We start from the raw sequence: 12,237 nt of genomic DNA, 5'->3' as shown, positions 1-12,237 counted from the left end.
TTATCACCCTAATCAGCTACCCTGATAAAGTTTACTAGGCTATGTTCTCTCCAGAATGACTGACCCGTGTATATCTTTCGTCTTAAGACATGTTCATCTGCTAATTATCCTCGGAGTCACACAAGCGCCCAATTTCAAGCTTCAGTTTGGGCATACCTGCATAACCCTGCTTGTACAAGATTTTATGGCAACTTTTATAAAAATCAGAAAGGGAACAAACAGCCTTCAGTCAGCCTTAGAGAGACCAGGATTTGAGTGAAATGTTACACATGCACGCAGTTTATAATAACCGTGATGAAATTTTCAGAGAGAAATGTTGCCGTGGAGAAAATGATACAGTACAGCCGGATCCTCACCAGCAATAGTGACCAATCTAACCCGTTGTGGTCAGATGGTCCGTGTGTTATACGCCCACTATTAACCTCCATGCAGGGCAACGGTTTCTTGTATGCAAGGTTTCTGTGAATGTATTGCTTATGAGATTTATGAACTTTACCAGATTTACCATTTTTGTAATCAAGAAAAGTTTCATGTAGGGCTACAGTTTTTATGCAGTCACTTATCTAGATAAGCTTTTTGTCTGTCCAGTTACTTTACCAGATTTATAGAGTGCAAGAGTTTACCTTGGTGTATACCAATATATCTGGTGTACACAGTATCTGTACAAAGCTTTTCACAGCTTTATTAGAACTAGGAGCCTATGACACTGGCCGATGCATGTGTCTTCCTATACTGTGATGGAATGTTTAAACCATCCACGTAGACAGTGACTGTTGTCAGCTGAGTATTTGCTCAGCAAAGCAGCGAGTTGCAATTGCCACCCATAGTACACGGATAACCAGTCATGGAAAGCGATTTGCATATCAAAGACCACTCCAGCAAGTGGGTGCTTGAACACCCCTCAAAAGTTTTTTTTCTACCATCGCTGAACAGTTGCTCAGCCATTCACCGCATTGGAATTGTTCACGAACTGCCGCATACAGTTCACAGTTTGCCTTTCAGAGACCACTGTCTCAGTTTTATGCACGAACTCCCCCACACTGACATCTTTACCACCACAACGCTTTACAACTTCTATCTTTATCCTGATTACATTGTCTAGCTGACTGCTGTAGCCGGTGAGCTGGTGGGATCTATCAGAATGCCTTTTTAGAACTTTATGACCGATTTTGAACATAACACATACACACACGAGGCTGATATTTTGTGAAAGGTAACTATTCTGAAGTAACAGCAAAAAGTGGGTTGGAATTGCGCTAATAGATTTCTTTTACCAGTATCAAGAATCTACGGTTTTGATCTTCATTTTCTTTGGTGTATTTTCATAATTTATACATGATAGATAGAGCGATATTCTCAAAATATGTAATACATTTTATAGCTTGATTTTATGCAAGATTTAGGAATGCAAACTTTGGGGTTCATGCACATATATATATATATATATATATATATATATATATATATATATATATATATATATATATACACACACACACACACACACACATATATATATATATATATATATATATGTATATATATATAGGAAAAAAAATAATAAAACACCTTAACTGTCTACATTCTGTTATATTCCAACTGCAGTTTCAAACTTCATGTTATTTTCAAGGAGTATGAATATAAGAGGTCTTTACATAGGATATGTGTTACCAGTAACTAAGGAACATGTTACAGTTGTATGTACATGTCAAAACAGGCACTGGTTTCGTTACATAGCATAATACATGGATAAATTGTTGCTGGCACATTCTGTGGACATTCAAATTCATATTCCTTGAAAATAACATGAAGTTTGAAACTACAGTTGGAATATAACAGAATGTAGAAAGTTAAGAGGGCATTTTATTATTTTTTTTCCTATGGAAATTCCCCTCACCAGGGGATCTTTCTCTATTTCTTCAAATATATATATATATATATAGGCCAGGGCCTACTTTGTACATCTTCATGCATATGTAAGGGTACATATGATTGAGCTCATCTTATAATAAACCTGTTTTTGTGCTTATAAAAGATAGAATCGACAATTGTGACATTAGGGATACAATTTAGGAACTCGAGATTAAAGGGAAAAACATTAACATGCTGACCTTTGTATGTGTCAGTTGTTCAAATTTTATAAATTATAGGCTGACTGTACTGTACCTTGCTGTGTGGTTTGGTTTGTCAGTGTCGTGTGGATTCAAGCTGATACTCAAGGGGATTGACTATCCCCTGTTCTTGGTGGAACAGATAACTTGGTTCTGCTACTGTGTAGAGTATGTTATCTCCTTGTTTCTGCTACTGTGTAGAGTAGGTTATGTCCTTGTTTCTGCTACTGTGTAGAGTAGGTTATGTCCTTTGCTTCTGCTACTGTGTAGAGTAGGTTATGTCCTTGTTTCTGCTACTGTGTAGAGCAGGCTATGTCCTTGTTTCTGCTACTGTGTAGAGTAGGTTATGTCTTTGTTTCTGCTACTGTGGAGAGTAGGTTATGTCCTTGTTTCTGCTACTGTGGAGAGTAGGTTATGTCCTTGTTTCTGCTACTGTGGAGAGTAGGTTATATGCCATTTGCTCAACAATGGCTCTTGAGTAAGTGCTTGGCCTCTCTCCTTGATTTTCTAGTCAATGTGTGACACTGGGAATGTTTTAGGGGACCCCTGATAAGAAATCTCGTTCCCGCCCCCCAAGCCTCATCAACTTCCCCACAGACATGCCTCCACACCTTGCCAAGGAACTGGGTCAGCGGGAAAAGACCGGGGACCAGGACGCTAAGCTGCCTCCTCCACCACCCCCAGCATCCAACAAACCAAAGAGTGAGTATTGTGTCAGAGATTTCTCAGAAAGACGGGCTATGTGTCCACAAATTTGTGATCTACATGTAGGTTATCATCCAAGCCTAACAGTTTACTAGCAGTGTCAGATCCCGTTAAGCACAAATTCAAACACAAGCACAAATGAACAAAAACTACAATCAAATTATTCTGTCATATTCAGTCTGCCTCATTACCTGTTAACTTCAGGGTTCATTATTCAACCATTCTCATTACCTGTATGTGTTAAATTCAAGGTTCGTTATTCAGTCACTTTCATTTGCCTGTAAAGTGTTATCAACAAAGTTCATTATTCAACCATTCTCATTACCTGTAAGCTTAACTTCAGGTTCGTTATTCAACTATTCTCGTTACCTGTATTTGTTTATAGCTGACAGGTTCATAGGGAACCATTTACATGTGTTATAATGCCTTTAAAAGATGTTTCTATTCTCACTACGAAATGGCTGAAATATTGCTGACATGGCATGAAAGCCAAAATCATTCATTTAATGTTTCTGTTCAGCCATTTTCGTTACCAGTATATGCTCTCTTCGTTGATCACATTCAGTCATTTATCGTTACCAGTGTTTGCTCTCTTCATTGATCACATTCAGCCATTTATCGTTACCAGTGTCTGCTCTCTTCATTGATCACATTCAGTCATTTATCGTTACCAGTATCTGCTCTCTTCATTGATCACATTCAGCCATTTATTGTTACCAGTATCTGCTCTCTTCAGTGATCACATTCAGCCATTTATCGTTACCAGTATCTGCTCTCTTCATTGATCACATTCAGCCATTTATTGTTACCAGTATCTGCTCTCTTCATTGATCACATTCAGCCATTTATCATTACCAGTATCTGCTCTCTTTATTGATCACATTGAGTCATTTACCGTTACCAGTATCTGCTCTCTTCATTGATCACATTCAGACATTTATCGTTACCAGTATATGGTCTCTTCATTGATCACATTCAGCCATTTATCGTTACCAGTATCTGCTCTCTTCATTGATCACATTCAGCCATTTATCGTTACCAGTATCTGCTCTCTTCATTGATCACATTCAGCCATTTATCGCTACCAGTATCTGCTCTCTTCATTGATCACATTCAGCCATTTATCGTTACCAGTATCTGCTCTCTTCATTGATCACATTCAGCCATTTATCGTTACCAGTATATGGTCTCTTCATTGATCACATTCAGCCATTTATCATTACCAGTATCTGCTCTCTTCATTGATCACATTCAGCCATTTATCATTACCAGTATCTGCTCTCTTCATTGATCACATTCACCCATTTATCATGAGTAGTTAACAAAACTGCAGATAATATATTCAGCTGACAATCATTGCCTGCTAGTATTGGATTCACATTCAGTTCATTATGTCTCAGTTGAAGGGTGGACTTTTGAACTGCTTTCTATCGATGTTTGTAGAATATGTTACGATCCCTGGTTATTACCGCGACAAATCTCGCACTTGTAAGTATCACACTACCAACCACACTTACCTGTGCTCATGACCTGAATCTTGTCCTGAAATGATGTTGTCATGAGATGCAAATTGAAGCACACCTGGGGTTTACCTATTTGCTTGTAGCCTTCTGTTCACATGTGTGGCCCCATAGGCTTCCCACAGGCTTCCCACAGGCTTCCCACAGGGATCATAGCTCCATCGACAATGTGGACAAATCAACCAAAACTCTTGTCTGATTTAGTGACCGTTTAATCTGGGTTTTCACCTCTGGCAGCCTGAGAGTTCCTTTTCCTCTTGGGTTAATATTTGCTCGTGCACTGTCCTCTGACTTTTTGTTTGGTAAGAGGATGAAAACTTGTGTTCATGAAAATTAGGATGATGACCAGATAATTTCAGTTTGGCAAAGACGCAGTACCATTATGGATGGAGATATGACAATTTGGACATACAATTACAGCCATATATAGAATGCCTTGTTGGTGAGAACTGATGACCAGAATCAGGGCACTGGGCTTCCATGAACACCAAAATGCAAATGTTAGCCTCGTGCTTGTGCGCAAACCTTGACTCTAGATGCCCTCTGTCAGCATGACTGTGTAATCAAACAATGCATCCTGTAAATAGCAGGTCCTGGAAGTATATGCCTCATGAGGTGTGCCCTGCATACGCCCCATGAGGTGTGCCCTGCATACGCCCCATGAGGTGTGCCCTGCATACGCCCCATGAGGTGTGTCCTGGATATGCCCCATGTGGTGTGCTCCGCATACGATGTAGTCACGTGTCAGCCAACATTGTCTCTCAAGCCACTGGCTGCACAACAGAATCACCTGCATATCCATTAACAAAGAACATTCTTTGACGAACCAGTGCCTGACCAATCTGCATGGATACCCATCCACCCAAGACATTTGTTGACAAATAATTCACTTCCTTGTTTTCTTTTTTTCTGATTTCTTAATCATCCTCCTCATTACCTTATCTTTAAAAAGGTATTGTTCAAGTATCTGCATCATGCCATTAGTATAACAACTCATAATGAAAACATGTAATATTTTCCTGGATGCATGTTCATATATATATTTGTTTATGTTCATCTGTGCAGTCAAGATTGATGTGTTTAATATAACATTTTAATCTGGAAAACGTGCATGTGTAGAACCGAAGTAGAAAGTGGCAAAGTAGAAGCGGCCTACACTGTGGGGACAAAGTAGCACCTGGTGGATTTGAACTCCTGTCATCTCAATAGTCTCACTTTTAATGTATAATTACAGTGAGGGGCTGTGAGGCAATTGTTGTACATGTATTTGGAAATAATGAGTTTGTTTTGCAAGAAAGAGCTGAGTTTGTTCATGTTGAGTAAAATTGTATTTCAAAAAGAAAAACCAGATTTATCAGAATTAATGAGCGTTATTCATGGTGTTTCAATCACAACAGCGGCCAGTTTTCTCGCTGGTAAGTAGCCATTGGTGTAGCGTGTTGATCAGGGTGGTGTTTTCCTCTTGGTGGTCTTCATTCAGCTATGTGATGATAACCATGACTGTTCAGCTATGTGATGATAACCATGACTGTTCATCTAGGTGATGATAACCATGACTGTTTACAACTGCTGTTTGATAACCATGACTGTTTGCAACTGCTGGTTAATAACCATGACTGTTTGCAACTGCTGGTTAATAACCATGACTGTTTGCAACTGCTGTTTAATAACCATGACTGCTTGCAACTGCTGTTTGATAACCATGACTGTTTGCAACTGCTGTTTAATAACCATGACTGTTTGCAACTGCTGTTTGATAACCATGACTGTTTGCAACTGCTGGTTAATAACCATGACTGTTTGCAACTGCTGGTTAATAACCATGACTGTTTGCAACTGCTGTTTGATAACCATGACTGTTTGCAACTGCTGGTTAATAACCATGACTGTTTGCAACTGCTGTTTAATAACCATGACTGTTTGCAACTGATGTTTAATAACCATGACTTTTTGCAACTGCTGTTTAATTGTTCAAATCTCACTAAAACTACACTCATTGCAAAGTAGTAATATATGTCAACCCATCTTCCTCATTTTTCTGCATCCACATATTTTGTTAACTGTTGTATTTAATATTGTAATTGATGTTTGTAAGATGGTTACATGTACAATATGGTGCACAATGTAGCATGGTGAACAGTGCCTCTTCAGGAGGACATCTTATACTTCTTAACACTCAACCTGTCACATTTGATGAGACAGAAATGACAAAACAATTGTGATGAGAAGTACAATGATATTTGAGTGGAAGATTGGAAATTTTGAATACAGCTGAATTTTGGACAAAAACAAGCTAATTTACGTGCATGACAATGCTGCAAGCCATGATATATGTGGATGTAAATGATATTAGACAATAGCAGTTTAGCAACAAACCATTTCTTATTATTAACCTAATCCTGGGTTAGTTTTGGAGAATGTGCAATAAACAGAGATTAACTTATCCAGTTAAACTAACGAACCAAATAGAGCTAACAGAGATGTACTAGAAGTGTTACCTGTAAAATGTCTACATGACTACGTATAGTAGATATTGTATCATGTTTGGTGATTTCTTCTCTCACGTAAAGTGTTAAGACCCCGATTGGGTAATTTCTTAGAAATGTTAAGACCCTGATGGGGTCATTTCTCTGTATTGTCCCCACTGGTGACTGATGGGAGCTGACTCACCAGTAACTAATTTCAAGTGACTGATTTTGCTGTAATAATTGGAATTTTTCTTTTTTTCTGCACATGAAAAAAGCAGACCAGTCTAGTAACATATGGCTAGGTTTGGTAGCTGACATGGTTTTAACAGATTTAACAGATGCCATGGGTTACATCTAATATTATGTCTTTATCTCAGTTATGTGTTAGATGTACATGTGCTAGACTAGAGCAGGTGAAGTGTCAATGCTGTGTGCATGTGCTAGACTAGAGCAGGTGAAGTGTCAATGCTGTGTACATGTGCTAGACTAGAGCAGGTGAAGTGTCAATGCTGTGTACATGTGCTAGACTAGAGCAGGTGAAGTGTCAATGCTGTGTACATGTGCTAGACTAGAACAGGTGAAGTGTCAATGCTGTGTACATGTGCTAGACTAGAGCAGGTGACGTGTCAATGCTGACAATTGGGTTTGTGTCTGTGTAGCAGTCAGCTGTGTATATGGTTAGGAGGAGTTCATACACACAGCCAGCATATGTACATGTCCATGTAGAGTTTATTACATGTGTATATCTGGAGATGTACGCATACATGTAGGTGAAGTGTCAATGCTGTGTACATGTGCTAGACTAGAGCAGGTGAAGTGTCAATGCTGTGTACATGTGCTAGACTAGAACAGGTGAAGTGTCAATGCTGTGTACATGTGCTAGACTAGAGCAGGTGAAGTGTCAATGCTGTGTGCATGTGCTAGACTAGAGCAGGTGAAGTGTCAATGCTGTGTACATGTGCTAGACTAGAGCAGGTGAAGTGTCAATGCTGTGTACATGTGCTAGACTAGAGCAGGTGAAGTGTTAATGCTGTGTACATGTGCTAGACTAGAACAGGTGAAGTGTCAATGCTGTGTACATGTGCTAGACTAGAGCAGGTGACGTGTCAATGCTGACAATTGGGTTTGTGTCTGTGTAGCAGTCAGCTGTGTATATGGTTAGGAGGAGTTCATACACACAGCCAGCATATGTACATGTCCATGTAGAGTTTATTACATGTGTATATCTGGAGATGTACGCATACATGTAGTTTAGTAAATACAATATTGTACATGTACTTGTAAGGGTTATATGCACGTGTGCTTGTAAGGGTTAGTGCACATGTAGAGTTACTTGTAGAGCAACATATGTGTACATGTAGTGCACTGAACATCCTAGAACTACTTGTGTACATGTAGTTACAAGTAGTGTAATGTAGTTTAGTGTGTATGGGTGGAATTACATGTGTAGATGTAGTTACAAGTAGTGTGCTTCTAGCCTTGTGTGTATGGGTAGAATTACATGTGTACATGTAGTTACAAGTAGTGTGCTTCTAGCCTTGTGTGTATGGGTAGAATTACATGTGTACATGTAGTTACAAGTAGTGTGCATGTAAAGTTGTGTGTACAAGTAGAATTATTATCCAGCTTGTTTTGAATCTTGCCTAATTTACTTCTTTGTCTAGTTCCTGGACTGAACGCTCCGGCTAATGGAGGAACAACCAATCAGACGCACTCTGCCAATCACCATGCCAACAATCTAACCAATCACGTGCACTCCCTGGGTCAAGGTCACGTTGGGTCAGGTCAGGTTTCTGGGCCCCCCTTGCCTCCCAGAGTAAAGGCTCCGAAGAAAGCCCCTGCCCCCAAACCCCCAGGTCACATGAGGAACTTGTCAGAGCCAAATGCAGCGTTCCTCTTGTCTCACAAACGCACGCCCTCTGACCCGCCTCCACGCCCCTCTAAACCTGACCCCAGTCATCGGAACACTGTGCTGCTACCACCTGGTGAGCCTGCAGGCAACTACACGCAAACTCAAGGCAACAACATGCAAGCTTTTAACAACACACTTATATCAGCTAACGTATGAGGCGGGTCTCACAAAGTTAAAGCTTTCCTGTCTTCGGTGATGGTGTTAAGCAAGAACTTGCAAACCTAAGACATTTCCATCTATATTTACAATACATGTATGCATGCTTATATTGTCGGATGCTAGTTACAAGTTGATGGTTTAGTTGTGCAGAATTCTTATGATAAAACTGTTTGGATCATTCAAAATCCAGACCTTGCAGCTTACAGAGCCTTGGTCACATGAAGTGGTTGACTACAATCAAGTGTCCTCTTGCAAATCACTTTGTCACATACTCAAGGGAAAGTAGATCACTAACTTGCCAAAGGTCATTGGTTTACTCCAGGCACCCCAGTTTCCTCTAAAGTCAACAACAGTTGAGTATAGTGTTAAACAACAAGCAAATAAATAAATCAAATCAAGGTCAAGGTCAAGCAAAAACCAGGCAATATCTTTTTTTTTTTTTAGTTTCTGTCAAGTGAAACTTTACAAGGGCAATTATCATATCAGAAATCAAATCTGTTGTTTGTTTTTTGGACAGGACACTAACTGACAAAGCATTTACGGCACGCTAACTAGGCTGACAAAGCATTTACAGGACACATTAATGGCTAGACATATTAATAGCTAGACACATAAACAGCTAGACACATTAAAAGCTAGATGAGGGGCCTCCATGGCTCAGTTGGTTAGTGCGCTAATGTTCAAGTCCAGCTCATGCTGGCTTCCTCTCCGGCTGTACTTGGGAAGGTCTGCCAGTAACCTGCAGATGGTCGTGGTTCCCCCAGGCTCTGCTCGGTTTCCTCCCACAATAATGCTGGCCACCATCGTATAAGTGAAATATTCTTGAGTATGGTGTAAAACACCAATCAAATAAATAAATAAAAAATGGCTAGATGAAAACGCATTGTGCATGCAGTAGTAAAGTAGTCTAGCGTTTAGAAAATTGAAGAAGGCAACTACAGGGCATATAGGTAAATTAACATTGTTACTAGCTTTTAGTTCTAACCCCTGTTATAATGATTGTCGTGAGCAAGCTTTATTTGTTGGTAAACGTATTTGCTATGAAAGCAGGTACTGTTACAGTGCACTTAGTGCAACACAAATTTAGTGGTGTTCAGATTGTTCAAGCATGCATAACCGCTTGGGTTGAATGTGCAGGCAGGATACAGAGGGGTATTGTTATAATGCAGATTGTGTTGTCTCCCTTGTGTAATCCCAATCTCGGTGTGTTGTGTACAGGTGCTAAGTTTGTGCTTCCTCCACGACCAGAGTTTCCTCTTCACCATGTAGACAGGTAAGTCTTAGGTCATCTCTTTTACATGTAGATCTGAGTATTTAAGCAAAGTTTATCAGCGGAGGAGCAGTGTATTGTTAGGGGGAAGAGGGGGCATTTATTTATTTATTTATTTGATTGATTGGTGTTTGTCTCTTGTGAATATTTCTCTTATACGACAGCGGCCAGCATTATGGTGGGTGAAAACCGGGCAGAGCCCGGGGGAAACCCACGACCATCCGCAGGTTGATGACAGACCTTCCCATGTATGGCCGGAGAGGAAGCCAGCATGAGCTGAACTTGAACTCACAGCGACCCCATTGGTGAGAGACTCCTGGGTCATTATGCTGTGCTAGGGCGCTACTCAACTGAGCCACGGAGGCCCTGGGGATTAATGGGAAACCAGCCTGTTGGGGGAACTGTGTATTGTGGGTGGGGGAGGGAGTAGGGGTGATCAGTGGGGAAGCAGTCTGCTAGGGGAGCTGTGTATTGTGAGTGGGGGAGGGTGGGAGTGTGGGTGTGTTGGTGTGTGGGTGATCAGTGGGGAAGCAGTCTGCTATGGGAGCAGTGTACTGTGAGTGGGGAAGTGTGGGTGATCAGTGGGGAAGCAGTCTGGTTTCGTTCTTATTCCTCACTGATGTTGATGTTTACCTTGTCAGTAGTGGAAGTTTTGTTCTTATTCCTCACTGATGTTTATGTTTACCTCACCAGTAGTGGAGGTTTTGTTCTTATTCCTCACTGATATTTATGTTTACCTTGTCAGTAGTGGAGGTTTTGTTCTTATTCCTCACTGATATTTATGTTTACCTTGTCAGTAGTGGAGGTTTTGTTCTTATTCCTCACTGATATTTATGTTTACCTTGTCAGTAGTGGAGGTTTTGTTCTTATTTCTCACTGATGTTTATGTTTACCTTGTCAGTAGTGGAGGTTTTGGTCTTATTCCTCACTGATGTTTATGTTAACCTTGTCAGTAGTGGAGGTTTTGTTCTTATTCCTCACTGATATTTATGTTTACCTTGTCAGTAGTGGAGGCTTTGTTCTTATTTCTCACTGATGTTTATGTTTACCTTGTCAGTAGTGGACATTTTGGTCTTATTCCTCACTGATGTTTATGTTTACGTTGTCAATAGTGGAGGTTTTGTTCTTATCCCTCACTGATGTTTATGTTTACATTGTCAGTAGTGGAGGTTTTGTTCTTATTTCTCACTGATATTTATGTTTACCTTGTCAGTAGTGGAGGTTTTGTTCTTATTTTTCACTGATATTTATGTTTACCTTGTCAGTAGTGGAGGTTTTGTTCGTATTCCTCACTGATGTTGATGTTTACCTTGTCAGTAGTGGAGGTTTTGTTCTTATCCCTCACTGATGTTTATGTTTACCTTGTCAGTAGTGGAGGTTTTGTTCGTATTCCTCACTGATGTTGATGTTTACCTTGTCAGTAGTGGAGGTTTTGTTCTTATTTGTCACTGATGTTTATGTTTACCTTTTCAGTAGTGGACATTTTGGTCTTATTCCTCACTGATGTTTATGTTTACGTTGTCAATAGTGGAGGTTTTGTTCTTATCCCTCACTGATGTTGATGTTTACATTGTCAGTAGTGGAGGTTTTGTTCTTATTTCTCACTGATATTTATGTTTACCTTGTCAGTAGTGGAGGTTTTGTTCTTATTTTTCACTGATATTTATGTTTACCTTGTCAGTAGTGGAGGTTTCTTTCTTATTCCTCACTGATGTTTATGTGTACCTTGTCAGTGGTGGAGGTTTCTTTCTTATTCCTCACTGATGTTTATGTGTACCTTGTCAGTAGTGGAGGTTTTGTTCTTATTCCTCACTGATGTTTATGTTTACCGTGTCAGTCGTGGAGGTTTCTTTCTTATTCCTCACTGATGTTTATGTTTACCGTGTCAGTCGTGGAGGTTTTGTTCTTATTCCTCACTGATGTTTATGTTTACCGTGTCAGTCGTGGAGGTTTCGTTCTTATTCCTCACTGATGTTGATGTTTACCGTGTCAGTCGTGGAGGTTTTGTTCGTATTCCTCACTGATGTTGATGTTTACCTTTTCAGTAGTGGTGGTTTTATTCTTATTCCTCACTGATATTTATGTTTACCTT

At 40.0% G+C, this 12,237-nt stretch overlaps 1 protein-coding gene across 6 annotated transcripts in view; it reads left to right on the top strand.

Annotated features, from left to right (window-relative positions):
• Window positions 1-12,237, top strand: part of LOC135463549 (arf-GAP with SH3 domain, ANK repeat and PH domain-containing protein 2-like) — a 78,038-nt gene that overhangs the window by 62,505 nt on the left and 3,296 nt on the right. For 2 of the 6 annotated variants that reach the window (XM_064740810.1, XM_064740809.1), the window contains 5 exons: window positions 2,651-2,813; window positions 4,260-4,304; window positions 5,734-5,751; window positions 8,469-8,789; window positions 10,094-10,148. In XM_064740810.1, coding sequence (XP_064596880.1) covers window positions 2,651-2,813; window positions 4,260-4,304; window positions 5,734-5,751; window positions 8,469-8,789; window positions 10,094-10,148 — 602 coding nt within the window. The remainder of the gene's footprint in view (window positions 1-2,650; window positions 2,814-4,259; window positions 4,305-5,733; window positions 5,752-8,468; window positions 8,790-10,093; window positions 10,149-12,237) is intronic. The other 4 variants (XM_064740812.1, XM_064740811.1, XM_064740813.1 and 1 more) reach the window with 4 other exon arrangements.

Source organism: Liolophura sinensis, chromosome 3 (assembly GCF_032854445.1).
Source record: "Liolophura sinensis isolate JHLJ2023 chromosome 3, CUHK_Ljap_v2, whole genome shotgun sequence".
Taxonomy (NCBI): domain Eukaryota; kingdom Metazoa; phylum Mollusca; class Polyplacophora; order Chitonida; family Chitonidae; genus Liolophura; species Liolophura sinensis.
The sequence above is the reverse complement of the archived record's forward strand: the minus strand, read 5'-3'. Positions and strand labels throughout refer to the sequence as shown.